Raw genomic sequence first — 25,709 nt, forward strand, 5'->3', positions numbered from 1 at the left:
CGGTGGGGGGGGGGGGGGAAGGAGGATGCGGTTTGAGGAGGTGAGTTTCTCTTGTCAGGGCTGTTGTCAAAGGGGACACAGATTCCGGGTGGTTCAGCTTGTGTTGTGATCTGCGAGAGGAGACGTCTCGGTCAGGTGAATGGCCATTCTCCCAGCACCTGAGCCTCTTCGTTGGTGAGAGCAAACAAATAGATGCGGTGATGCCTTGGACTTGGTTGTTAACACTAGTTGATGACAGGCAATCAAGCTGCTCATCGTCGCTAGGGTCAAGGAATTAGAGGGGAGGGTCCCGTCGCGTCGGGTCTCCTTCGCCGGGAGCGACGGCGAGAACATCTGGCATGATTTCGACAACCGGGAGGAGGCTCTGGCCGGTGATATGCGCGAGTTGAAGTTGGTCGAGGACGCCATGGATGTTGATAAGGAGAACAATTCTTGTTTCGTGGTGCGGGACAGGGCGCCGGTGAAGTCGCGTGAAGGCGGGGTTGAGAAGATGGAGGGTATAGTGCTGGCGTCCAAAGCGGCATCAGAGCCACGCAAGCACGAGATACAGCGACAGATCTTGTCGGCATATCATGACAGCACAGATGCTTTTTGCTGGGACGATAAGGAGTTGTGGGATGAGAGGTTTAGGCGGTGATCTTTGGCGATATAGAAATGAGTCACCGAGGGTCTGTCTCTGGAAGAAAAGCTCGGACTGTGAATACGAGACATTGACCCTAATTTGTAGTCTGTTTCCTTACTCGTTTATCTTTCATGTTCCCACCCAAGAACATCCCCCTCTACCTCCTCTCTGGCCACTCTATCTCCCCAATCCCACACCCCCTCTCAACGCAAGCACTAACAGTATGACAATACCTCACCTTCCCCCCCTCCACCCTAAAAAGATGGCTATCTGGCATCGGCGCCTGTCCCTGCGTCCTATCCAACCCAGGAAAACCCATAAAAACATCCACCGTTCCCATCTCCTCATCAACCACATACCGTCTATACGGCACCTTGATCCCCCCCGGCATAACATGGATACAATCCTCCCCCTTCTTCGTCCCCCTAGCCGGCAATCCCCCCTCCAACCGATAGCAAGGCTCAGCATGCCACGGTACATCCCCCCTCCCCACATCCCCAAACCGATCAAAATACCAATCCCCCAGCTTCTGTATCTGTTCCCTCGATTCCCGCGCCGCCAGCGGAATAACATCCCACTTCTCCCCTTTATTCAGATCCAACGTCCCAGTCGCGTTAAAAAGCCAGTCCCCCTCGTCTGTAACCACCGATTCAATCAGGCTTATTCCCGTGACCGCTAGATTATCGGGTGTAGCCTGCCAGATAATCCGCGTGTGCAAAACATACGGATGTTCCTGCGTAGCGGCAATGATCTCAGTGACGGAAGCGCACTGCTCGACATCGTGTATCGACCTGTGGAAGTCGGGATTGATGGGCACGGCGAGGGAGGAGTGGGAGAGGTCGCCGAGGACGGCGTTGTTTTCGATGTAGAGGAAGTTGGGGGCGGATCGGCCGAGGGTGGAGATGAAGGAGTGGTTTCCTACGGTTTGGGCTTCCACGTAGGCGGCGGTGAGGGCTTTCAGGAGGGAGCGGGGGCAGGAGGCGCGGGCTCCTAGGAGGAGGAGGGTTAGTGGGAGGAGGGACTTCATCGTGGTGGTGAGGAGGTTGGGTGGTGGAGGGTGAGGATTTGGGGCGAAAGAGATGTTGGGGGAAATATACATACTGCCATCATAACCGGCGGTGTCACATCTGTCACCGAGTTGACACTCTTCGATTTCCAATGGTCATGGCTACGAGTCGCCTGGTACTGTTTGGCATTGAGTGCTGGATGTCGTCGTTCAACGGCTAAACAAGTTGGGGGAAAGTGTGATTGGGTGGTTCCCCTCAGCAATTACACGCGGGAAGGACCGAGTGTGTACCTGCATTCGACGGGTGCCACTTTTATTTCCAGTCACAATCCTCGGGTCAGACTTGAGTCTTCGTGCTCCATGCCATACTTCGCTCAGTCTTGTCAATGTCAATGTCACAATATTTATCACGGCAACTCAACGACTCCAGACTGGCTTTCCCAAATAGTGACTATTGAAGAAATATGAAAACTAGCTGTGGCTGTTGTACATGATAGAGGAAAAGAATGAAAACTAGCTATGGCTATTGTACAATAATAGTTACAGGAGATAAGAGATACGATGCCTGACAATTGCACTGAAGAGGATATCACTATTTACAACACATCCGGCACGCCTAACCTGGCCCAATCTTCTTCCAAGCCCACATCCTTTTCATCGCTCCGGCTGGTGGCCACCTGTGCCAATCTCCCTCCCTCTGTCCCTCCCTACCACCCCACCACCGAAGCCCCTCATGGGTTTGTTGCCTCCGTGCGACATCTTTTCATCGTTCTCGTCGGCGTTGTTGTTGTTGTTGTTGTTGTTGTTGTTGTTGTTGTTGTTGTTGTTGTTGTTGTTGTTGTTGTTGTTGTTGTTGTTGTTGTTGTTGTTGTTGTTGTTCAACGTTTGGGACACGTTGAATCGGTTTGTCGAAGAACATTATGCAGCGAAAGGGACTCTTACCCCTCCACCTTCGCTCATGATTCCCATTCAACCAACCTGCCAGCCCAGCGACTCCTCTCAAGCCGAGATATGTCAAGGATGGCGGAACACTCATCCGTCTCTGGAAGATTGATGGTGATCCAGGGTTTCATGGGAAAGTTGTACACCTTGCCGTAGTTGCCGTCTCCTCAGCGAAACACGTGCTAAGGGTTGGGTGCGTCGGGCTTCTGGCGGACGGCTTGAAAGCAGATCGCCGCTACCTGGGTAACCGGCGACAGATTTCAGAATCCGGATCAGATGCCCTGTAGAGATATATACCACCCGGCCTACCCTGTGAGTAGGATGTCCTTTTGGTTCCACATACCCAAACGCACATCGACTCTATGATATCCCGTGAGTTTCGGAACCCGTCGAAGAAGGGCTGGCTCTTGTTTTGCGAACGTTCGTGGCGTCATGTTGCGAGCGAGTGACAAAAGGCTTGACATTGTTGTTGGAACGCTGGTAGATAGATCTGGTTAGGAAGAAGGTCATAGAACCAGCCTTGTTGTGTGTATGCCGCTCAAGCTAGCGGGAGTCTCTTCGATTCGTTCCGAAGCGACCTCGACAATCAACGATTGCTTGGATGGCCGGGGCACTATGGGGTCTTGCGCTCGCTCGAAGGAGGCATCTGCAGGCGACTCGGCTTCTCGTCGCCTGACTATGGTCACCAGGTCTCCGCTCGGAAACGACAAGACATCGCAGCTCGCTGCTGGACGAGACGAGAAACCAAAAGCCAGGAGGCGGAATTGATGATTTTGCCTGGCTCTGTCAAGACCAGCGTTCGGAAACGCACTCGCTGATTCTTCACATCCAGCCTGGTTGTACGTGGCAGGGCTGTTGTTGTGGCGAGCCAACGCGTTGGCTGTGCTGTTGGGGCCGTTATAAACTTGGCCCGTCAAGTTATCACGACGAATGGCGACTTGAGTATCGTGGTGAGGCGCAGTTTTGTTGACCTCGGCCAGCTCAATGTTGCCGATGTATCGGGTGGCAAGGCGAGTGTTGGCGAACTTTGACTGTTTACGCTGAACAGTCAGACGATGGCCACGGAGGAGCATGCCAGCACGGTTGTTGATGGCATAAGTGGGGGTCTCCATCGTTTCAAACTCGACACCCCATAGCTATAGCTCCAACTGCTCAGAGACTGAGCGGCAGGTCGTACTGACGGAGAAAGTCCGTGTCGTGGTCTGCGTCGTTGGCAGCCGAACGAATACGACCGTCAGCTGATCTTGTAGTTTGGTCCGTTCTCTTGATGAAGGCGCCTGCAAACGACTGTAGTTGGCTTGACTGACTGGCGAAGCAGCTGCAGCCCTTCCAAGCGGCTTATATCGAGGTTCGACATTACCGCTGACGGAAACGGTAACGTAGATAGAGCGGCGGCTCTGGTTGAAGGGACCCTGTGCTTGGATGCAATCGTGGGCTTCGCTGGGTTGCAAGGAGGAGAGACTCCAGACGATCGCGCTCGAAACCTCTCTGGTCGAATGGGAGACAGGGCCCAACAATAACGCGCTGCGTTGTTAGTCACGGTTAGCAAAATGAAATAACGTGGATGTGACGCCTTCAAAGAAACCGGGTTTGGATAGAAGACTTTGCAAGGCTAGGCAGGACTCACACTTCACCAACAACGATGTGTACCACCAAACACCAAGACTCCATTCTCAACCATCCCCCAGAAGGGACCCACACTGTTCACCTCCCCAATGGCCGCTTCTTGACTCCGGGGTGTGACCAAAGGATTGGGAAGATGCCCAGGCAATGTTGTCCTCGATGAAGTCTCTCTTCGGCATCCACAGTCGCAATCACGAACTTCCCGGCAGTGCTGGGCTCACAGCCAGCGGCACCGATCACAGTCGGAGCAATTTCTCGCTGACACCCTGGGCCACGACAACAGCGGGGCCCAAGATAGCGAGTGAGGCCACGCCTCCAGCGCCAAAGGTTGGGCTCTGTGGGCCGCTGACCGGTGATCACGTCGGATCAGAGGTATCGATGGACGAGATGATGATCCGGCCCCGCAAGGAGAGTCCCGTCACAAAGGAAGCCCGGCTCGATTGTGAACAGTCGCTCATTGCGTGCCTGAACGCCCAAGCGTAGAAGAGAAAAGAGATCAAGGCTTTGGTGGTTGTAGCATGATTAGAACTCCCCCGATGAGGTGTTGCTGAAAACATTCTTGATGAAGTTTTCATCCATCCTATCGAGAGCCATTAGAAACAAGCTCAAGCTTGCCGAGCAAGACAATCCTGACCGACAGGAAGCGGTCATTGATAGTGTAGAGATATATACCACCCGGCCTACCCTGTGTGTAGGATGTCCTTTTGGTTCCACAGGTCAAGACGATAGATGGCACGATGCCGAACAAGTCGACATGGAAGAAACGACCGGCAATGGATATGCCCCGACCGACCCATCGAATCCATGTACTCATACAGCTGGTCGAGAACATGTTCACCGTAGCCTGGTCGTGCCAGCTTGTTCGACTGAACACCATCGCCGTTAGCAAAATCATCGACACTCGGATCAAACAGGATGAAACTCACGCTAGGTAAGCCGGGACAGCTGGCTTGTGGGAAGTGTCTTGTGTCCTCCCCCCGGATGGGGGGGAACAATGCCAGAGTTGTAGAGGGACCTGCATAGGCCTGTTACCCACCGCCTCGAGCACCCAAATCAATCGAACAATGTTCTCACCTATTTTCTACACTCATTGCATGTAGAAATTTCGACAGCAGCCGCAGTAACGATATGTCTAGATCTGGGTTGAGACGAACTAGTCAGCCAATTGGACGCGTTTGTTCGACCCAATAGTCGAATTGATGGGACGAGGGGTAGATGAAGCGACTTACAGGATAGGAATCGTCGATAATGATGCTAAGGATGGTAAAGATGCAGTCATCCACCCTGGCTGCTTCTGGTTTTCCCGCGAGGACGGCTCCTGTGTCAGTCGAATGTTAGTTGTCGTCCAAACATAGATCGATGGAAAGGATCGGATGGTGCCGAGGTTGGAGGGACCATCGGACGAGGGTGTGCTGTGGGCAACAGGATCATAGGAGGAGGAGAAATGAGGAAGGGCAGATGGATCTAAGAGGATGGGATAGCCGGGAGATGCGAATGCGCATACCTGTAGTTCTAACGGGTCTTGCTCGCAATGCTCGCAAGCAAGTGGTCGGTCACGTCGGCGGCCCGGAGGAGTTGGTGGAGGGCTTGGACGTTTTTGAGATAGGAGAGGAATGGCGAGAGAGATGGAAATAGAATTGATGGTAATGTCTACCCCTCGATGTCTGCAGGGACTAGGTAGTCCAGGACCCCTCGCCTCCTCTCGAGGTGTGGCGGGGACTCGGCGGGCAAGGGGCTCTTCAACAACCGGGCATTCGGTCAACACGGCTCCGAGTGTGCGATGGGGGGCAGGCATCCTCTCAAGCCGAGAGACTCAAGGGTGATTCAAGCACACCCAAGTATTCCTCCTCATTTACAATGAATGCCTGATGAAGGTCTCTCAGATAAGAACGGTCTATACACATCTTCTCATCATAAAAACAAGCCATTCACTCGCATGTCATGTGAACAGCCACCTGAAAACCTATGGACATGCCCGATTTCTCACTGTAATTTCTCGCTGTTGGATACTCCACGATTTCACTTCACACTGGGAGCTCTCATCACAATTCCCATCACGATACGCATAATCACATCGCAGCATTCACAAATATCACCACTCGACCATCAATACTTATGAAATATCCTGAATTTGAGCACACCAAAACACCAACCATCTAGGCCATGCATCTAAAGTACAAGATCCCCACAAAACGAAAGACAAACAAAAGAATAGTCAAAAACTATGTGCCCTTGCGAGCTGGTATCTATCTACTACACCCATACACCACCGCCCCCCAAAAATATCAATCATGCCTCCCAAAACTTCACATCGCTCAGTGAATAGCAGACTGATTCCCATGCAACACCGGATTCACCCGATCATCCCACTTAAACTTGAAATCATCCCCCAACTGCTTCCTGCACGCCGCCGTCACCGCCTCCCAAACATTAGCAAACACCCCGAAATTAGCCGGGTTTTCCTCATCATTCTCCCCGCCCTGGAAAACACCCGTCCTGACCAGGCAAGTGTTCCACCCGTACATGTTTCCCCCCACAATATCCGACGCCGGGTTGTCACCAATCATGTAGATGTTCTCCGGGATCCTCTCCTCCCCATGAAGGACGTCCATCCACGAGGCGATCACCTCGTCGGCGTACTTGTACGTCGCCAGCTCGGGCTTGCCATAAACCACACGCTCCAGATCGACGCCCGTGTGGGCTTTGTACATGGCCTCGAGCCCGATGCGGAACGCGCCCTGCGACATGCGAGGGTGGGGGTGCTCGGTCGGGCAGAGGAAGTCGCCCTGGGAGAAGTAAATGGGGATCCGCTGGGAGACGGGGTCCTTGGCTACGGTGCCGAGCCGGCCATTCTCGCTGACAAGCAAATCCATGATGATCTGCATGTCAGTGGCATAGTCTCTCGAGTCGGAGAAGACCATGATGGCGTCAATGTTGACCTTGGAAAAGTCCCTCGGGCGGGCGGAGGCGCGCTCCTCGTCGGTGAAGACGCGGTAGGGGGCGATGGACTCGTCCCAGGCGACGATGTCGTTGGGGACGATGATGTCCTTGAAGCCGTACTGCTCGGCCACCTCGCGGCACTTGTACCCTTCACCGCCGACGACGAGGACGGTGTTGTAGTACTCGGCCAACGCGCGCATGGGGGTGTGCGACTGGATGAACTGCTCCGTGTTGACGGGGTTCTGGAGGATCTTGGACAGCTGCTCTGTCCGGGCCAGCTCGGGCTTGCCGGAGCCGTTGGTGAGGAAGATGTGGGGGATCTTGATGCCGAGCTGGTTGTTGCCGTTGAGCATGTCGAGGACCATCTTGCCCTCGGGGATCAGGCGGTCACCGTGCACCAGGACACCGTCAATGTCAAAGACAAAGGCCATGTTCTTGGCCAGCTTGACCTTGTCGGACTGGACGTCCTGGACCTGAGAAACCAGGATTTCTCTGGTGGGCTGGATTGGGGGCATGCCGGGACGCTGGTTCTCCTTGGAGGCATTTCTCAGGGCCTCCTGGACATCGGGGAACGTGACGCTGCTCAAGCGAGACTGGCGCTTGGAGCGAGGGATGGGGAGGGCAGCACCGAACGAGTTGCGGGAAAGTCTCCGCTCCTTCTGCGATGGTGACACGGAGAGGTTGTGCATGTACTGGGAAGCATCGGCATCAGGCGACCTCAAGGCAGGCACCTCGATGGTGTTGTGCGAACCTGGCGAGGTTGGGATAGCCATCTTGTTCTCGACGCTGGCCCAACTGCCATCTCTCCTGTTGCCATTCTGGAAGTGCTTGCTCCAGCTCTCCGTCTTCTTGTGTGTGAACTTGCTCTTTGGCTTGCCGGGAGAGTCGGGGGGTGTCTGGATGGACTTGGAAAAGTCGACGTCCTTGAACGCTGGGCCTCCTGCTCCGGACATGATGGGCGGTTCTGAAATTTAGTCGTAAGATGAACAAAGAAGATAGATGGTAGATGTGCTTTGCATCAGAGTATCTCTAAAAGGCTGTGGTGAAACGGTTGGATGGAGAGGTAGACAAGATGTCGGCAATACTGAAACAGACCAGCCAGCCGTTGGGGAGAAGGAGAAAGCTCTTATATCGCCTCTACGACTACGCTGTCCTCCATCCACACACCATCCTCGGCCGTCTGTTTCGATTTTCTCAACCGCGAGAACCGACCGGAGACGATCGTCGAACGGCGCCATGCTCGGTCATCCCAAGCCAAAACCCACCAAGACGTGCTCCAGTATGACGTCGTAAATGGAGATGCAGGTGAAAACTCTTGAGGGGATCTCCACAGGGGTCCAGTGATGTAAGCTCTACGAGTGCCGAAGATGCGGTTTCTGAAACAGCGGAAGAAGACCCTGAGGACAGGATTGGCGCATTGTTGTCTTTTGATCGGATTTCCCGACTCGTACGACCAAGCCATGACAAGCGGGTCTTGTATCCAGAGCGTATCCAGATGTCGCCGCCCGACTGGTGGGTGGCTGAGGGTGGCCACTGATAAGAGGGGATCTCGGAGGTTTGGCAGACGTTGTTGATGGTTGTTTGATGCTGACAACCCTGCGTGTCCCTGTGTGTTCCCCGTATCAATGTTGTCATTGACTCCATCGCCAGCTCCATAGAAACCCGCAAAAATCAGGCGGGACAGCAGCGGGGCGGTCGGCGGGGCCCGGATCCGTGCTGTTTTTGCCTCCGCGTCCCCGAACTTGATGTTAACGACCACGGCGCTCACGGCGGCCCCAAGAGCCGCGGCCAGGGTTCATGCCCGTAATTGTCCGTCCGGTGCGACCCAACCGCACGGAAAAAATGGGGTTACACCGCTAGGGAAAGCTGAGGCTCCTTGCCGACATGACTCGGCTGCTTGCCGATCTCACCCCCCTCCATCATTTGTCGGGTCAGTGGTGGGAGCTTGTGAGATAGTGGGAAGATGGTGGGAAGCCGGCGGTGAGAAGATGTGAGATGGTCCTGAGTGGCTGGAGTTTGGAAAAGTTCTAGCGTCGCCGCGGCACTGTCATGCATAATGCCACTCATGTCACTCTTGTCAACTGCTTGCTCCAAAACAAGGCCGTGTGGAGCCCGTTGGATGACCATGCGTCACTTTGTGGAACCACATTAGCTGGAGGTAGGGGTCAGCAGTCGCCTCAGACTCGGAATTCTGGACGTGTCACAGTGCAGTGTCAGCTTTCATCCGAACCAGCAAAAAAAAAAAAAAAAGTTAAGGTATTGAAGGGTCGCTTGTAAGGCGAAAATTCGCGCACGTGGGTGGTTCCAAGTCTGCGGGATGGACTGTCGCTGATTGGGATTTATTATTGTGCGCTGTCCCCTGGACCGAGTTGGACTCAGGGGGTACATGTAACTTCTTGAGCTTTGTTCGTTTCTTTTACTGTCAACTGTCAACACTCAAAAAGATCATGGGAGAGTATCTGAGACCATCACCGACAACAACAACGACAACCATGGCATCCAAGACATACACCCTCAACAACGGCGTCAAGATCCCTGCAGTCGGCTTCGGCACCTTTGCCAACGAGGGAGCCAAAGGAGAAACCTACAGAGCCGTCATCAAGGCCCTCGAGGTGGGCTATCGACATCTCGACTGCGCGTGGTTCTACCTCAACGAAGACGAGGTTGGTGATGCAATCCAAGACTTCCTCGCCAAGAACCCTAGCGTAACGCGCAAGGACATTTTCATCTGCACCAAGGTCTGGAACCACCTCCACGAGCCCGAGGACGTCAAATGGAGCTTCCAAAACTCGTGCGAGAAGCTCAAGGTGGACTACATTGATCTCTTCCTCGTGCACTGGCCCATCGCCGCCGAGAAGAACCCAGATCACACCGTTAAGATCGGCCCGGATGGGAAATACGTCATCAATAAGGAGCTGACCGAGAACCCGGAGCCAACATGGCGGGCGATGGAGGAGCTGGCCGACAGTGGCAAGGCGAGAGCCATTGGTGTGTCTAACTGGACGATTCCACGTCTTGAGCAGCTTCTCAAGCTTGCGCGCATCAAGCCGGCTGTCAACCAGATCGAGATTCACCCCTTCCTCCCCAACACGGAGCTCATTGAGTTCTGCTTCAAGAACGACATCTTGCCAGCGGCCTATTCACCGCTCGGCTCGCAGAACCAGGTGCCATCAACAGGAGAGACTGTCAGGGAGAACGCGGCTCTCAATGCGGTGGCAAAGCACAGCGGGCACAACCTCGCGCAGGTGTTACTTGCTTGGGGTCTTCGTAGGGGCTACATTGTGCTGCCCAAGAGTTCCACGCCGAGCCGCATCGAGAGCAACTTTCAGATTCCCGAGCTGACCGACAAGGAGTTCAATGCTATTGAGGATGTTGCGAGGGGACGGCATGTGCGGTTTGTGAATATGAAGGACACGTTTGGGTATGACCTGTGGCCTGGCGAGAAGGAGCAATGATTGAACTGAGTATTTACGGTAGATACCTGGGAAGCTGAGGTTGGATTGTGGAAAGCGAATTGATTTTTTTTTTCGACCAAGAACTCACGACCAAGACCCTGTGCCGGGCCGAGGTCCCTTGAGGGGTCTAGCGGTCCCCTCAGCCTCCACGCACTAAAGAAGGTAGTTCTGTCAACATCGTGCTGCCTCTCGCTCATTTCACTTTGTCAACTGCATCTTCCTCTCTTCTGCTCTCTCTCCTCTCCAGCACTCAACAAACATGCATTCCAGCACGGCAATCCTGCGCCTGGTGGCAGTCGCATCCGCCATTACTGGGGTAACCTCTTCCCCTGCCCCGGAAGACACTTCCCAAGACACGGATCTGTGGTACATCAACTACCACAACGATGGATGGTTTTGCGTACGGCCTGATCGGTCCCGTATAGGTTCTGGCACAGACTGGAACCCACCCTTTGGTTCGTCTGCTTCACCGTGAACCTAGAGATACTTATTACTCACACTTTCGTCTGCAGGAAACACCCTATGCCTCGACCAAGTTCGCACTTGCCAGGCCTTCTGCAGCACCAGAGGCGGTACCAGGGCCGACGAGAATGTGTGTATATCCGATAACGATGGCGAGGACGACCCGTCACGGTCGATTAATTACTGCACTACGTGTAAATGCCAGGAAGACGCGGGTCCAAATCCCGTTGCTGAATATTCCGGCTCTCTTGCTCAGTACATGTGTCGTCGACTTGGGTTCCCCGACGACGTCTGCAATACCAAGGTTGCCACCACCGATTCTGGCTTCATTGCGAGCCCCATTACCTCCTCTTCGGTTGCATCCGCCACCGCCAGGTTGCCGAATGGAAGTCTCGAGGTCAGGCCTCTTCAAATCATCTCCGAGGTTGCCACATCAGCTGGGACCTCAAGCACGGCATCGAGCATGCCAGAATCAGCTTTGGAGAGCCCAACCACCTCCCTTACCCGTCAGCCTGCGTCAACCGTGGACAAAGCAAGTCAACCGTCGCCCACTGAGGAACCAGTGGTTGATTCTGGAGCGATGAAAACAGCAGCTGGTGTCGTTGGCGTTATTGTGGCGGCGGCAGTAGTGATCTAACTCGTCAGGGCAACTGCCGTTGTTCTTTTCACCATACATTCTCAAATACAAGGTCTTTTGCCCACAGCTGATGCAATTTCGGCATCTCGGTCCTCGTCACGAAAATGCCACGCCGTGTCAACGCCAAGTTGGAGGCTCGACCGCTACATCACGATGATTTGTCGCTCAACGAGGCTACCCCCTGACGTCCCGCGCACAAGGCCCCTGCTGCGGAGCCAACGCGCCAAAGATCCATTCTTTGGGCTGTAAGGGTGGGGATCCGATTCGATAGCTTCTTCTTCGCTATCGAATGCGACCCCCACGATTGTCATCGCAGAAACCTTTATTTTGGCGTCTTGCGCTCTCTTCTTTGAACCCCTTTTCGTCTCAGCACCATCGCTGTTCCGCCATGCATTTCCCATCTGTCGCCGGCCTCGTGGCCACCGTGTATGGGATTACCGGAGTACTTTCAGCCACCACATCGTTGAAACCTTTCGACTGGGATTTTTAAGAGGCGGAGGGATGGACGTGTCTGACGCCCCCCAAGCGGTCTCAACCTGGGAGAGGCAGCATGAGCTTTGGTATGTTTGCCTTGTGTCTTGGTAACCTTGACGGTCGTTAACAAGTGCACCCGTCAGGAAACAACGTCTGCCCCAACCAGGTCTCAACATGCCAAGCATATTGCAGCACAAGAGGCGGCTCGGTAGACTGGAGAAACGGGTGTTTCTCCAACAATGATGGCTACGATAGCCCGTTTGAGTGGATCACCTACTGCTTCATCTGCAGGTGCAAGGACGACAAGGACACCACGCCTGACCTGACGGTATGTTATGGTTCGATCGAGCGCTACGTTTGCGAGCGGCAGGAGCAGAATTGCTATTATGCCTACGGCCAATACGCGCAAAGCCCTCCCGAGGGGAAGTGCAAGATTTGTCCAGAGGGGGGGTATGTCTCGATGGCTCCTGGTGTTTCCACCAGACCGATCACTTCGCTGTCTTTTGCTACTGCGACTCCTGGAGTCGCGCCGGAGGACGCTACATCGGCCACCACAACTACGATCTCGACATCCACATCTACGCCCTCGACATCCACATCTACGCCCTCGACAAACACCCTTGTGGTCACGGGGGCTGGGGATGATTTGTGGAAAGCTCTTGACCCTGAGCGTTTTGTAGAGGCGGAGGAGACTTCGACAACGCGTGGCGCGGGGCCTCAACCGACGGCTCTATCTACAGCTGGCCTAGATATAGAAGTTGTGGTCAAGGACTCCGGCGCCGTGAAGCAGGCGGCTGGTGTGGGAGTGGCGGTTTTAGCGGCGGTGATGGCACTCTGAACAGATCTGGGTTGCTATAGTTGTTTGAGAGTGTTTTGTAAGGGATGTGTGATATGTTGGTTGGGCTGAGGCATCGCGTATCGGGGTGATGAGATCCAGCGCACAAGCTCCCGCTGTGGAGAGAAGGATTTGCTTGACCGAAATCTCTAAATCTACTGTGTAGAAGTTTTAGATCTACAATGTGCTTACTATACTAACCTCAGAGAAATGTTAGTTATGTTAGCCATACTTATTTTTCGTAGTAGTTAATATATGTTGAAATAGGTGCTATTGAGGCCTGTAGAATATAGGCTCGAATAGCTATCGGCGCAGTACACTGAGAGCGAAGAAGACTTTGACTGCAGCATTCGACAGTTGCCGAGGCACTGAAGGAAGGTGGATTACAGGGACGGCGCCCTGTAATATATAGAAGATAATCACTGTAATATCGGCTTGTGAGGCACTGATAAGTGTGGTGAACCAGTATATTGATTGAACCTTTACAGACCGCTGCAGGGCACTGGCCTTAGCGCTCGGCTTTCCGGGACTTCGGATTGCTTCAGGACGCCGAGTTCCGTTCCGGCAACCGTGGTCCCTAAGCACTGCTGATCCAAGCCAGTGTATTGCCTCTGAGGCCCTGTATTCTACAGGGCTTAGATACACTGTAAAATCCACAAACAAAAGCTGTATTTTAACATCACTTTTTACCATACCTTGCCTCACCACACCTTGTGTAACGGCATCAACTTATTACTGTTAAAAATGTCTGTGGCTGATATTGTGGTAGGATTGCGAGAGGCTAACTGTATTGGGTTGGTCTGGTAGCTATACCGTAGATATAAAAACTCTACATGGTAGATTTAGAGAATTTGAGCTTGACTGTCACAGTTAAGCCAACAGCAGGTCGGACAGTGTGCGGGGTGCAGGGCGTCCCCAGCCAATCATTAGTGGACCAATAGGAAGTGGGATCACTGGTGGAGTGACGGGATCTCGGTTATCCAAGTGATCCAAAGGAAAGAAGGGTGATCCGGATCACCCTTGGCAAAAGTGATCCAGGTGATCCACTGGTCTATATATACGGAGGAACTAGATGGCTAGCAGATAGTTCCGCAGTATGCAATTCAAGTCACATTCGTTGGTATCAAGACTAATGTGATTGAGACAAGCTATTTGTTGTACAGTGTTTACCTGTACCGGACCAAGATTGTCTAGAAGCGCCTTCGACTAGTATCCCTTTCAGAGGTTCTGGATAGGGGTTCGTCACATTGACGGGGTTGTTTAATCTCTTTTAGTCTGTAATGGGCGGAGACATCGCGATGGCATCCACTCGCTAGTGGTTGGGGGCTCCATGGAAGAGTCGATACAAAAGTCCCTTTCCCGGTCAACGTCAGCCTGCCGAATCTTTCTTTCCACTCCCCTTGAACAGTGCCCTGCTGCCCAACATGCGTTTCATCACCGCGTCATGCCTCCTGGCCGTTGGGCTTGGAACATCGGGTGTGTTGTCACGCGACTGGGAATGGGACACCAGAAAGCAGGGATATTGGTGTCTCACGCCAAACATACGAAGAACTGAAAATGGCATTGCATACTACGGTTAGTTCCCCTCCGCCTCCATTGATCTCGTGTAATTGCTAACACACACTTCAGGCAACACCGTCTGCCCGAGCCAAATCAAAACCTGTGAAGCAGTCTGCAGTCCATTGGGCGGTACCATCCCCGGCCAAAACGTCTGCATCACCGAGAACAACAGACAGGATGACCCTGACAAGCAAATCCCCTACTGCTTCAAATGCCAGTGCAGGGATGAGAGCTGGCCGAACCTGAGGCTTTATCCTGGGTCGGTGGCGCGGTTGGAGTGTGAGCGGGAGGCGGAGTGGTGCGCTGTTCAGAGGGAGGCGTTGAAGGATGATCCGGTGTGGGGGAAGACGAAGTGTGAATGTCCTGCGTTGTTGCCGTTGCCTGTTGTGACGGGGGTGGGTGCCGTTGCGGTGGTGTCTTCCACGCCCTTGACTCCCTCGATGACAAGTTCGACAATTGTGTCTACGGCCGGGATTGCGACGTCTGAGAGTACGGTGGTGGAAACCTCGAATATGGGGGAGGTGCCTACTGCGGTCACTTCTTCCGTGGTCATTTCTTTGGTGGACGACATGCAGGGCCGTCCAGTAGTCACCGGCGGACCTCAGCCATCGTCGCACGAGAAAGAGCATCCCAATTCGGAGGAGGCGATTTCCGGTGCAGCTCAGCCTACGGCTGTAGAGGAGGAAATCGTTGGTTCAGGGGCTGGGAAAGGGGCAGCTGGGGTTTTGGGAGCATTGTTGGCGGTGATGATGGTGGTTTGAGACGGCAATGAATAGTAATCCAAGTCCATCCATTTGTATATCCAGACGGAACCGCGTGCAAAAGTTTCAGGGCCAAGAGCTAAGCCTCCCCAGCTCACTCTACTGCTTCTTGCCTGGTGGAGAGTCGCGGCGAAGTATCGCACGAATGTGAAGCTACCTGGTAGTCAGCATTCTTGTTTCAGCTCCCATCCACGTCGTCAGCTTTCTGTCGCGTCTTCGCTCTCCCAAAACCACCTCTAACTCAAGCCCAGTTCCTCGATGTATCTCCCTCCCATTACAACCCTCCTAGCCATCACGCTCGGAGCCATCGGGGCATGCTCCCAAAACGACACCTGGTGGACCACGGCAGTACGCGACCAAGAAATGAATTCTTCAATTATTTTCCCCCGCCCTACCCGTGAAGGTATTGGGTATTTTGGTTGGTTCTTTGTCACCCCCATACCTAAGGTACTTACCTCAAATGGTTTAACAATCTTTAGGAAACGCCGTCTGCCGCAGTCAAATCAGCATCTGCGAGAGATATTGCCGCACCAGAGGTGGTGTTTTACCCGGGGAGAATGCCTGCAAGAGATATGACGCGTTGAATTCGGGGACGGCTGAGGAGGCGGGGATATGGGAGGACGATCCGGAGGAGTATGTGGCGTATTGTTGGGAATGCAGCTGTGTGGAGGGGGCGTGGCCGAGATTGTTGAGGTGTTCGGGGCCGGTGGAGAGGTATAATTGTCTGAGGCAGGCGGAAATTTGTCGGTATGGGCGGGCGTTCAATGGGGAGGAGGATTTGTCTGGATGTGGTTGTAGTGAGGAGGAGAAGATTGATGATGGGTTAGACTCGGAGGGGAGTGGTGAGGTCGGTCAGGATGTTGATTCAGGGGGTGTAAAATGGGGAGCTGGGACGTTGGGGGTTGTCGTTGGTGGTGGTGATGGCGGTGTGAATGTAGGTTTTGGCTCAGCGAAGAAGTCATCATGTACGTCGTCCATTGATCTTCAGAAAAGATTGACATTCTCCTTGCCAAGCTTCTGCAAAACGGCACGAGATACGACGGCACCAGCTACCGCCGTGCCGGGACCGGATGATTCCCCCCCTAAAGCGCCGTGGATCTCCGTGGATCGCCGTGGCGTGAAGAATGCTTGTCGCTCGGTACGTTACGGCATCCGGAAAGCGAGTGCATCCGACAATGCTCCATTTGAACTGTCCTTCGCCATTCCAGTCTTAGCTTTGACTCGGAACCGTCACCGCTGCACATCTCGGACTCTTGTGCGACCATTCCTTCGCACTGGCGTATCAGAGCTCGGCGTATTCAGAACGACGGAAGGGCAGAATTCAGGCAGACACCATGGCGTTCAGTTTATCGTGATTGGCAAGCACGACACATGTCGGCGTAACCATGGCGCCGACAACACCCACGGAGCTGTGGTCTGCAACTTGTGAGTCCGCAGGAGTAAGACTGCTGGCGTACGATTCGGGACAAATAAATACGTCCATTGTGTACCCATTGTATCTCAAGGACTTAATACCTTCAAACACGATATCGCGATATTCCACCCACTCCAAAACACACTAAGGTATCCCCGACAACCGTGAAAATGGTCAAGATTGCCGTTGCCGCTCCGGGCCGTAAGTCACAGGCCACCACACCTCGCAGCTTGCAAAGCTAACCACATTCATTATTGCAGAGGTCGCTCGTGAGATCATCGAAGTTCTTGTCGCTACTGGGAAGCATGAAGTGATCACGCTTGCTCGCCGGGTAAGTCAACCCAACAGTAGCAGACGCAATCTCTGGCCCAAGATCTGACTCCAGATAGGAACTTGCCCCAGAGGAAATTGTCGAGGGCACAACCCCACTCAAGGTCGACTTTCACAACCCAGCTGAGCTGGAGAAGGTCCTTCAGGGCGTCCATACTGTTCTCTCGTTTGTGGTTGTTCAAAATGACCCCGATGGCATCGCTCAAAAGACTCTCATCGACGCCGCCATCGCAGCCGGAGTCAAGCGCTTCGCTCCGAGCGAGTGGTTTATGTAGGTCCATCTTCGTAGGCCTCAGCCCGACAACATGACACTGACACAGCTAGTGCTCGCTACACTCATCTCCGGTGGGCCGCCAGCAAGGTGGCCATCCGCGACTATCTCGGAGAAAAGAACAAGGACGGCAAAGTCATCGAGTACTGTCTGTTCCAGCCTGGCATATTCACTGACTACCACGCCAACGAGAACATCAACAAGCATCTCAAGACGAACGACTTCCTCCCCATTGACTTTGCAAACCACAAGTTGCTCGCTCCCGGGAGTCTCAAACCCCGCTTGACGGCCACCACAGTCCGGGATGTCGCCAACATCGTCGCAAAGGCAATCGAATACGAAGGCGAGTGGCCAAAGATTGGAGGCATCGCGGGTGAAACACTTACGCTCGCCGAGGAGCTAGCGATTGGGGAGAAGATAAGAGGTTTGTTGACTTCCCAACCTGAATCTTTTGGCGTCCTACCTACTACGTCTTGGCTCGTCACATGGCAGTACTCTAATCCAATAACACAATACAGGCAAGAAATTCGAAGTTGAGCTGCTGGATGTTGATAGCCTCAGAAAAGGAGAATGGAACGGTTCGTGGGTCAAACCACTTGAGCACCCCTCGATTCAACACCTTGACGAGGAGACGCGGGCGGCCTTCTCCAAGGCGGCGTTTTCGGGTTTTCTGCTTGCGTTGGTGGATGACGAGTTGGTGGTATCGGATGAGTGGAACCGCATCTTCCCCGACTACAAGTTTACAGGGATCGAGGAATTCGTCTCGAAGTTTTGGGCCGGGAAGCCGTAGGTAGTGCAAGGTAGTGTGCCGCAATTTGGTTGACCGAATGTCGGGTGGCAAGCGGCATGCATGTGCTCACACGAGCAGCAGGTGGCCGGCACGCCGGTTGGAGGATTGGGAGGGGTTAACGAAAGATGGAAGCTGGAGAGGCTTGCGAGTTCTTGGGAGTCTTGGACTGTTGGAGAAAGTTGGAGAGATATGGAAGCTGGATGGGCCATGGAAGGGGCTTGGCTGTTGATAGGTGCATGGCTTGCATGGCTTCTCATCTTCTGGAAATAACCGTCCTTCATGCTCCCACTGGCTCCTTCATCCCATCTCCTCTGTGAATATCGATATCTCCCCCACTGTTAGAAGCATGGAATATAAGGCGCCGAGCAATGCCGAGACCGGTGCTACGCCGCACCAACCCGGAGAACCCTCTTGGCCAACTCCACCACACTTGCCCGGGAATGGAACCTCCAACGGTTCCCCCACAAATTCTTTGGACCTTGTGCCTGGATCTGTGGAGCCCGGCTGTCGGGAAAGGAAGTTGACAAGACCAAGCCTTGTCGGCAAGATACCACCCTAGACCCGAACAGTCAAGGATCAGCCGTTGAAACCTGCCTCTTCTGGCAGTTCACCAGAGGAGCAGATGGCTGACGTGATTAGCTAGCACGATAACCGGGCCAAGATTCCCCTTCACGACGACTCTACCAACGACGACCTGCCCGCATGCATGGGTTGCAGTATTGGGGAGGGCGATGGACAGTGATGGACCGTGATGGACAGTAGGAGGAGCAGGAGCGGGAGGGGAAGCAACTCCAAAGGCGACGCTGACATTGACATGGTACTCCAAGAATAGCACCCACGGTCTCCGTTAATCGACAATTATAAATACCGACGGGCCCTCACCCTCGCCGTCAAGACAAAGAGAGAGAGGTCAGTCAGACTCGGGACATCCTCTCCTCTGATCTCCTTCTTCCACCACCACTTCTTCTTCTTCATCCATCCACCCTCAAGCCAACCACGTCCAACCGCCAACATGAAGGTTACTTCCGTTGTCGCCGCTGCCGCTTTCGGCGCGACGACTGTCTCTGCCGGCCTCTCCGCCGAGGCCGCCAGCAAGCATGAGGAAGTCATGGCTCTGAAGATCAAGCAGTGGGATGCCGCTCGCGCCTCCGGTCTCTTCGGTGGTTCCAAGCTCTACAAGGCCCTCTTCAGCACCGTTCCTTGCAGAAACGGCAAGGCCGGCGAGTACTCCTGCAACAACGTCAACCTCCAGGCTTTCCTCTCCCATGAGGATCTCGGCTCCGCCTCCAAGGCCGGCAACGATGTCTGGGGCTGGACCGACAAGAAGTCCAAGCGCGAGTTCGGTATCGTTGGTCAGACCGACGGTGTCGCCTTCGTTGAGATCACCGGCCTCGGTCGTCTCGAGTACATCGGCCGCCTCGACACCCAGACCGAGATCGTCTCGTGGAGAGATATCAAGGTCATTGGCGACTATGCCTACATTGGCGCCGAGGCCAACAACCACGGTATCCAGATCTTCGACCTCCGCAAGCTCCTCGACGTCAAGCCCTGGTGGAATCCCTTCTTCTTTAAGCCCAAGGTCTTCAGCAAGGAGACCGACATCACCCTCTTCGATGGCGTCGGTGCCACCCACAACATCGTTGCCCACGAGGAGACCAACATGATCTACGCCGTCGGTGGCCGCTCCGGCGCCAACGCCCGCAACACCCCCTGCGCCGGTGGCATGTTCATGGTTGACGTTTCCAACCCCCTCAAGCCAGTGTCCCCTGGCTGCATTCCCCAGGACGGTTACGTTCATGATGCCCAGTGCGTCATCTACAAGGGCCCCAGCGCCGCCTACAAGGGTCGTGAGATCTGCTTCAACTTCAACGAGGACACCCTCACCGTCATGGACGTCACCAACAAGTCGGCCCCCGCCGTCGTCTCCCGCACTCCCTATGAGGGCAATGCCTACTCTCACCAGGGCTGGCTCATTGATGAGAACCAGTCCTTCCTCCTCCTCGACGACGAGCTCGATGAGCAGAACAAGGTCGGGCCTGCTGCCAACGGCCGCACCACCACCTACATCTTCAACGTTGCCAACCTCGAGGCCCCCGTCAACACTGGTTACTACCAGTCCCCTGCCAAGTCCATCGACCACAACCAATACGTGAGTTTTTCTCTTGTGGATTTGAAGTGTTCAGATCGCTAACATGCTGCTCAATAGGTCATCGATGGTCTCACCTACCAGGCCAACTACGGCTCCGGCCTCCGCGTCGTCGATGTCTCCTCCGTCAAGGTCGACCCCACCGGCGCCAAGTTCAAGGAGACGGGCTTCTTCGACTGCCACCCGGAGGACGATGATGTCAACGGTGTCACCGAGTTCCTCGGCACCTGGTCCGTCTACCCCTACTTCAAGTCCGGCTACATCCTCCTCAACTCCATTGAGCGCGGTATCTTCTCGCTCAAGTACACCGGCAAGAAGGCCGCGTACAAGCTCTAAGTCTGTTGCGATGGGGTTTTGGGTAGACAGGTTGTATATATAGCTAGCAGTCACTATTGATAATGCTTATTAGTCTCATGTCATGTTTTATTGTGGCTTGAGCTTTTGATTGGTGGCGCTGTTGTAGAGCTACAGTTTCTACACCGCAACTCTATGCTGACTGGATGCCCTGGTCATCTGAACTGGCGTATTGCATGTCCTGCCTCTTTGGGTTCACCGGAAATAAGCCCTGCCCGCCCAACGCGACACTGTACAGCCCGTCACCTCGGATTTATCCAGGTTCCTTCATCGTACCAGCCAGCTAATGGTCTGGCGCCACTGAAGTGAACAATTCATCGTTACACTACACTGCCTGACAGCTGGTCGATCATGGTACAGCCGGAGTCTGGTTGATCGAGCTCAGAACGAATCACAACTTGTTGTCAACGTCCAAATAGGACCGAGATATTTATAGGATTAGTCCGCACCGATGAATACGATGTTTAGGAATACGATGCAGGAAGACCCGACCGCAACGAGATATGACGTTGTTGCGATAATATGCTCGATCAAAGGATGGGATTGGTGTGTATAAATTGACCCTTGAGTCTAACCCTTGATCTGCTTTCATGTCATCATCCTCTCACACTCACCATCCACGTTAGCATACTCTCACAGATCCCTTTGCTTTACTACCCCTTCAAGTTTCAACAAAAATATCACAACGATGAAGTCGATTTTCTCCCTCGCTGCCGCTGCCGCCCTCGTCGGCCTGTCCAACAGCACGCCACTCCCTGACGCAACAGCCGCCGCTCACGGCCCCTACCACATCTCAGGCTTCTTCGCCTCAAAGCCGCATTTGAGCAGTGGCTGCCGGTGTGTAACCCAACAACTACACCCCCTTTCCATCACCCCTTTTCTGGCCCTCTCTCCCTCCCCACTCTCCCTCCCCACTCATACTGACCCGTCCCTTCCCAGATTCGAATTCAACCTAACATCCCCCACCCTCCCCTCCACCCCCCCAGTCTACTGCTGGGCCTCAGTCGAGCTAGGCTTCTCAGGCGCAACCTGGCTGGGGTATGTGTATCAAGGACTAGGTCACTGCGATAACGAGAGGGTCGACTGGACGTTCAACCATCCCAGAGGGGCAGAGACGGATAGAAACGACGCGGTGTTTAATGTCACGGTTGACGGGGTGTTGGGGACGTATAGGGTGCCGAAGGAGGATATCTATGTGAATTTGAACGATGAGGGGAATCCGTTTGATAATGATGTCAGTTATAGCGGGCCGAGGGAGTTTGAGATTGTGGATTTCCCTGGGGGGAACTAGATGGAGGGGGGGTTGAAAGGGAAGGGGAGAGGGGGGTGGTTCGGGCGAGATTTTTTAGATTGAATGTTGGAATTTATAGACCTGAACTCCTACCGGAGTGTTGGAACGATGGTTTTGTGTAACAACTTGAAGTTGACATTGACCCCCTTTTCTCATATCACCCTTTTCCCACATTGCCGCTCAACCCCCTCTCCCTGCCTTGCTCTCTTCTTATATCAACCCCCGTCTGATACCCTCTTCCATCTAACCCTTTCCTTTAACCACCCTTCCCACCTCTCCTTCTTCCACCACCCCTCCCCATCACCTTTCACCTACCTCCTACACACCTTCCACCCCACAACATCAGAACCACCATTAGGAGCGGGCCACACGCGCACAGGCCAGAGAGCAGCCGTCAAATGGAATTCCCACAGGCCAGAGTAGTGTGCGCTTCACTTTGTGTTCGCTCGCGCCCGAGTACAGGACCGCGAAAGGGGTTACACGTTGACGGGCGGGAGTTTGTGAATAGGTTGGGTGATGGTTGGCAGGTGATTCGGTGGCCATCTTGGTGCGGGTATTGGTGAGATGGTTATACCAGGGAGGAAAATGGTTATTCTCGTGGAGGGCTGGGGACGGGGCATGGCCGTGTTGGTCGATTGGATGTCGTGATGGTTGATGAAGACGGGATGGGTGGTGTACTTGGGCAACCGGGGTCTAAGCGGACAATGCCTAATGGTTTGGCCCGGTCATGGTAAGACGGGTCTAGGTCCTGTTTTGGTGGTATACAATTACTGTCTGGTTTTCTGTCAATAGAAATATCAAGTTCAACAACGCTCAAGAGTTGGATATTGACAAGGAACTTATTTCCATGACTCCCAGTGTTGTTGATGTGTCTTCCGCATTGTCAAGTCTAAAATGTGAGCAAAAATGATGTCGTTCCATGCCCAAAGTTTCATTTTTGAGGAGACAAAGCATCTACATCAGACCCTACCATATGCCAATCACGAAGGATGCCTTGATGTAAAACTAGTGGGCGTCAGAATAACACTCACATGTGTCTTCAAAACGTCAACCTACCTCACCGGATAATCAAGGTGCCTTGTGGAACGGTAGATAGGCCTCTAAACATTGGAAAGAGCCCCCTAATTATTTTCGACAGGCCTCTTATTATATCTGGTAGGCCTCTTATTATCTTCAATATACTTGATAGGGCTCATTTAACCCATGCTAAGGCCTTATTTAATACCTTGAAGGCCTCACAAACACACAGCACGCCCTTCCGTAACCTCAACACCCCCATGAACATCCCTTCAACATCCCTTCAATACCCCTCCCCCTAGAATCACCCATCCAAAACCCCCTGACAAGCCCTCAAACTCCCCACAACCGTCAAACTCAACAACGGGCTAATAATATACGAAATCGTCAACAACCTCGCAATCGCACCCTCCTGCTCCCCCCCCACCCCCTCCGTAACCTGCACCAAACTAATCAACTTCTGTGCCGACGGCCCCGCAGCATAAGCATCATGGTAAACCACAAAATAGGATCACTCCCCACCCAATCCGTCTTCGTCGCCAGCAGCCAAATCGTCCCGATGCTCATCACCGGCCAGATGACAAACCGCACCAGCAGAATAAACGACACCGTACCCCAGGGGACAATCTTCCTCAGCTTCCCATCTTCCCTCCCTTGTTTCCTGCTCTTGCGGAACTCCTTGATCGAGTTGAACAGCGAAAGCCCAGTGACGAGGACAGGCAGGGGCGCAAACAACTGGCTGATCGTCTTGAGGGAAGCGGTCAACCAAGCGGTGAAGATACCGCCTTCTTGAGTCGGGGCAAAAAAGGCCTTGTGAAGAGGGGGAGCCAGGCCAACCACAGCGCCAATCACCGCCCCAATGAGGGGGGCGTTGAAAAAGGACAGGACGAGCGACACCCACCACTGGGCACGAGGGGAGAGACCATCCCACTGCTCCTGCGACACAAAAAAAGGGTGCTCGTCCGTGTAGTTCTCCTGCTGCCGGTTGTCGCGCCCACTCGACGAGCTGTTCCGGTTCCCGAGGAGACGAGTCTGCTCGTCCGCACTCGCTTCTTCATCATCCTGATTCCCGCCTCCGCTCTCGTCCGAACCATCCTTGTCCTCGCCATCCCACGAGTCCGTGTCCTCGAGCAAACGAGGACCAACCGCAAAAGTAATGCAGTTGGAGATTGTTGAAAACACCAAAAAGTACGACTTGGCGCGCTCGACTGCTTCCTTGCTGGATTCATCTCCCATGACCAGCGTGTCCAAAATTCCCGTCTCTTGTAGTGCCCCAATGAGGAGGAGCGGGTAACTCGTGGTGTTGTTGATGAGGATGGCGACGGAGGCCCAGTTGGGCATTCCGAAACCGAATTGGGCGAGCATGCCGATGCCAAAGGAGACAATGTGGCAGACTACACCCCAGATGACGATGGGGACATAGTTGCTGACGGAGTCGAGGTCGAGTTGAGAGCCGACTTTGGTGATGAGAAGCGCAGGCAAAAAAAGCTGGACGCAGATCTTGGAGATCTTCTTGCTGCTTTTGCGGTCGAGAAGTCCCAGCCAGCCCGCGACGCCGCCATAGGTCATGACGAGGAGGACTGAGAGGGAGGCCTGGATGGCGCCGAGAAAAGATTCGAAGAGGCCGGTAGACCCCATGGTGATTGTTTTGATGTCGTCTGCTACAAGGTGTGGTGTGTTAGTCGAGGCTTTGGAAGTGCTCTGGGCGAAGCTGATAAGCTTCTCTTGGAGGGTGTGATGGTTCAGGCACCATGCGCAGAAGATCTGGGGAAGAGATCTAGGTGTGGTAGATGTCTTGCTCAAATATGGTTCCTGAAAGGTCTAGAACGTGTCGTGTGCTTGATTGCCTTGGCTGGCACCCGACGCCTTGGAACAGCTGAATGCATGACGAGTGGGCGCTCAAACTGATGACGAAAGCCAAGAAACGGTGGCCGGCCAGGGGTTGGTTGTCGCGATCACGACAAAGCCAAGAAGGCCAAGACAAGGCGCCGTTGGGAATGTGGGTCTATGATTTAAAGTGGCTTTTGGCTGGGTAAGAACTAAAACACTGAAAGACATTGCTTGGCATGAATCAATCCAGATTCATGACTTGCAGAAGTCCATTAGACATAGCTTCCCAAAATGGCCTATCTGAACATCATATGAAAATGATAGAGTGGAGATGGCAGATGTGAAGAGTCTCAATAGAGGTGAGGCCATCTTTCGAAATATTGACCTTCCCAGACCTATGGCTGAGAAGCTCGAAGCAAAAAGTGACGGGAAAGTGCAGAGGTTTCGATGGAACAAGCAATTCGACCAAAAGTCAAGAACAGCCACTTGACTGTTCCAAACATCCGAGGAAACGCCAAAGAAACACTACATCGTCAGAAAGCAAAACTGAATAGCTGGGCTTACCGACAATCTCCCAGCCGCGCGAGCAGCCGGTCACGGGGGGCGGGGCTGGAGGTGGCGGCGGCGGCGGGGGCGGAGGAGGAGGAGGAGGGCCCGGAGGGGGGGTTAGTGGCGGCGTCGGCGGCGGCGCCCTGGGAGGCGTGTGAGTAGGCGTTGGAGGCGGCGTGTAAGGGCTCGCGGATCCCATCTTGACGTTCTTGATAACAAGAGGAAAAAAAGGCCAGACACTGGCGATTTTTTCTGACACTACTTCACCACTCCAGCCTAGCTGCCCTACAGAAGGAAGGAGCCCCTCACCATATGCTCCCAGTGACAGGTCATTATGTCGATACCTGTAGAGAAATAAACTTCTTCGATCAATCGAGACAGAAACTACATCTTCATGTTC

At 53.8% G+C, this 25,709-nt stretch overlaps 10 protein-coding genes across 10 annotated transcripts; 6 read left to right on the forward strand and 4 right to left on the reverse strand.

The window, feature by feature from the left end:
* Positions 1-25: 25 nt before the first annotated feature.
* Positions 26-637, forward strand: PODANS_3_2829 (uncharacterized protein; the record flags this gene model as incomplete). The annotated part of the gene is made up of 2 exons (XM_001909020.1): positions 26-40; positions 239-637. The coding sequence occupies 2 exons, from the start codon at positions 26-28 to the stop codon at positions 635-637; spliced, it is 414 nt and encodes a 137-aa protein (XP_001909055.1).
* A 142-nt stretch (positions 638-779) lies between these two features.
* On the reverse strand, positions 780-1,721 carry PODANS_3_2830 (uncharacterized protein; the record flags this gene model as incomplete). Its single annotated transcript, XM_001909021.1, has 1 exon — positions 780-1,721. One exon carries the CDS (start codon positions 1,719-1,721, stop codon positions 780-782), a length of 942 nt encoding a protein of 313 aa, XP_001909056.1.
* Positions 1,722-3,076: 1,355 nt separating this feature from the next.
* Positions 3,077-3,682, reverse strand: PODANS_3_2835 (uncharacterized protein; the record flags this gene model as incomplete). The annotated part of the gene is made up of 1 exon (XM_001909022.1): positions 3,077-3,682. The coding sequence occupies one exon, from the start codon at positions 3,680-3,682 to the stop codon at positions 3,077-3,079; it is 606 nt and encodes a 201-aa protein (XP_001909057.1).
* Positions 3,683-6,508: 2,826 nt separating this feature from the next.
* On the reverse strand, positions 6,509-8,086 carry PODANS_3_2840 (uncharacterized protein; the record flags this gene model as incomplete). Its single annotated transcript, XM_001909023.1, has 1 exon — positions 6,509-8,086. The coding sequence occupies one exon, from the start codon at positions 8,084-8,086 to the stop codon at positions 6,509-6,511; it is 1,578 nt and encodes a 525-aa protein (XP_001909058.1).
* Positions 8,087-9,580: 1,494 nt separating this feature from the next.
* On the forward strand, positions 9,581-10,588 carry PODANS_3_2850 (uncharacterized protein; the record flags this gene model as incomplete). The annotated part of the gene is made up of 1 exon (XM_001909024.1): positions 9,581-10,588. The coding sequence occupies one exon, from the start codon at positions 9,581-9,583 to the stop codon at positions 10,586-10,588; it is 1,008 nt and encodes a 335-aa protein (XP_001909059.1).
* Positions 10,589-14,420: 3,832 nt separating this feature from the next.
* PODANS_3_2855 (uncharacterized protein) lies at positions 14,421-15,317 on the forward strand (the record flags this gene model as incomplete). The annotated part of the gene is made up of 2 exons (XM_001909025.1): positions 14,421-14,571; positions 14,626-15,317. The coding sequence occupies 2 exons, from the start codon at positions 14,421-14,423 to the stop codon at positions 15,315-15,317; spliced, it is 843 nt and encodes a 280-aa protein (XP_001909060.1).
* Positions 15,318-17,120: 1,803 nt separating this feature from the next.
* PODANS_3_2860 (uncharacterized protein) lies at positions 17,121-18,122 on the forward strand (the record flags this gene model as incomplete). Its single annotated transcript, XM_001909026.1, has 3 exons — positions 17,121-17,332; positions 17,386-17,756; positions 17,851-18,122. Coding segments are annotated over 3 exons (855 nt in total), but the record flags the coding sequence as incomplete, so codon positions are not given.
* A 1,012-nt stretch (positions 18,123-19,134) lies between these two features.
* On the forward strand, positions 19,135-20,604 carry PODANS_3_2870 (uncharacterized protein; the record flags this gene model as incomplete). The annotated part of the gene is made up of 2 exons (XM_001909027.1): positions 19,135-20,271; positions 20,329-20,604. 2 exons carry the CDS (start codon positions 19,135-19,137, stop codon positions 20,602-20,604), a joined length of 1,413 nt encoding a protein of 470 aa, XP_001909062.1.
* Positions 20,605-21,310: 706 nt separating this feature from the next.
* On the forward strand, positions 21,311-21,913 carry PODANS_3_2880 (uncharacterized protein; the record flags this gene model as incomplete). Its single annotated transcript, XM_001909028.1, has 2 exons — positions 21,311-21,459; positions 21,562-21,913. 2 exons carry the CDS (start codon positions 21,311-21,313, stop codon positions 21,911-21,913), a joined length of 501 nt encoding a protein of 166 aa, XP_001909063.1.
* Positions 21,914-23,383: 1,470 nt separating this feature from the next.
* Positions 23,384-24,568, reverse strand: PODANS_3_2890 (uncharacterized protein; the record flags this gene model as incomplete). The annotated part of the gene is made up of 1 exon (XM_001909029.1): positions 23,384-24,568. The coding sequence occupies one exon, from the start codon at positions 24,566-24,568 to the stop codon at positions 23,384-23,386; it is 1,185 nt and encodes a 394-aa protein (XP_001909064.1).
* Between the last annotated feature and the right edge of the window lie 1,141 nt (positions 24,569-25,709).

The sequence above is a fragment of the Podospora anserina genome, chromosome 3, assembly GCF_000226545.1.
Source record: "Podospora anserina S mat+ genomic DNA chromosome 3, supercontig 2".
Taxonomy (NCBI): domain Eukaryota; kingdom Fungi; phylum Ascomycota; class Sordariomycetes; order Sordariales; family Podosporaceae; genus Podospora; species Podospora anserina.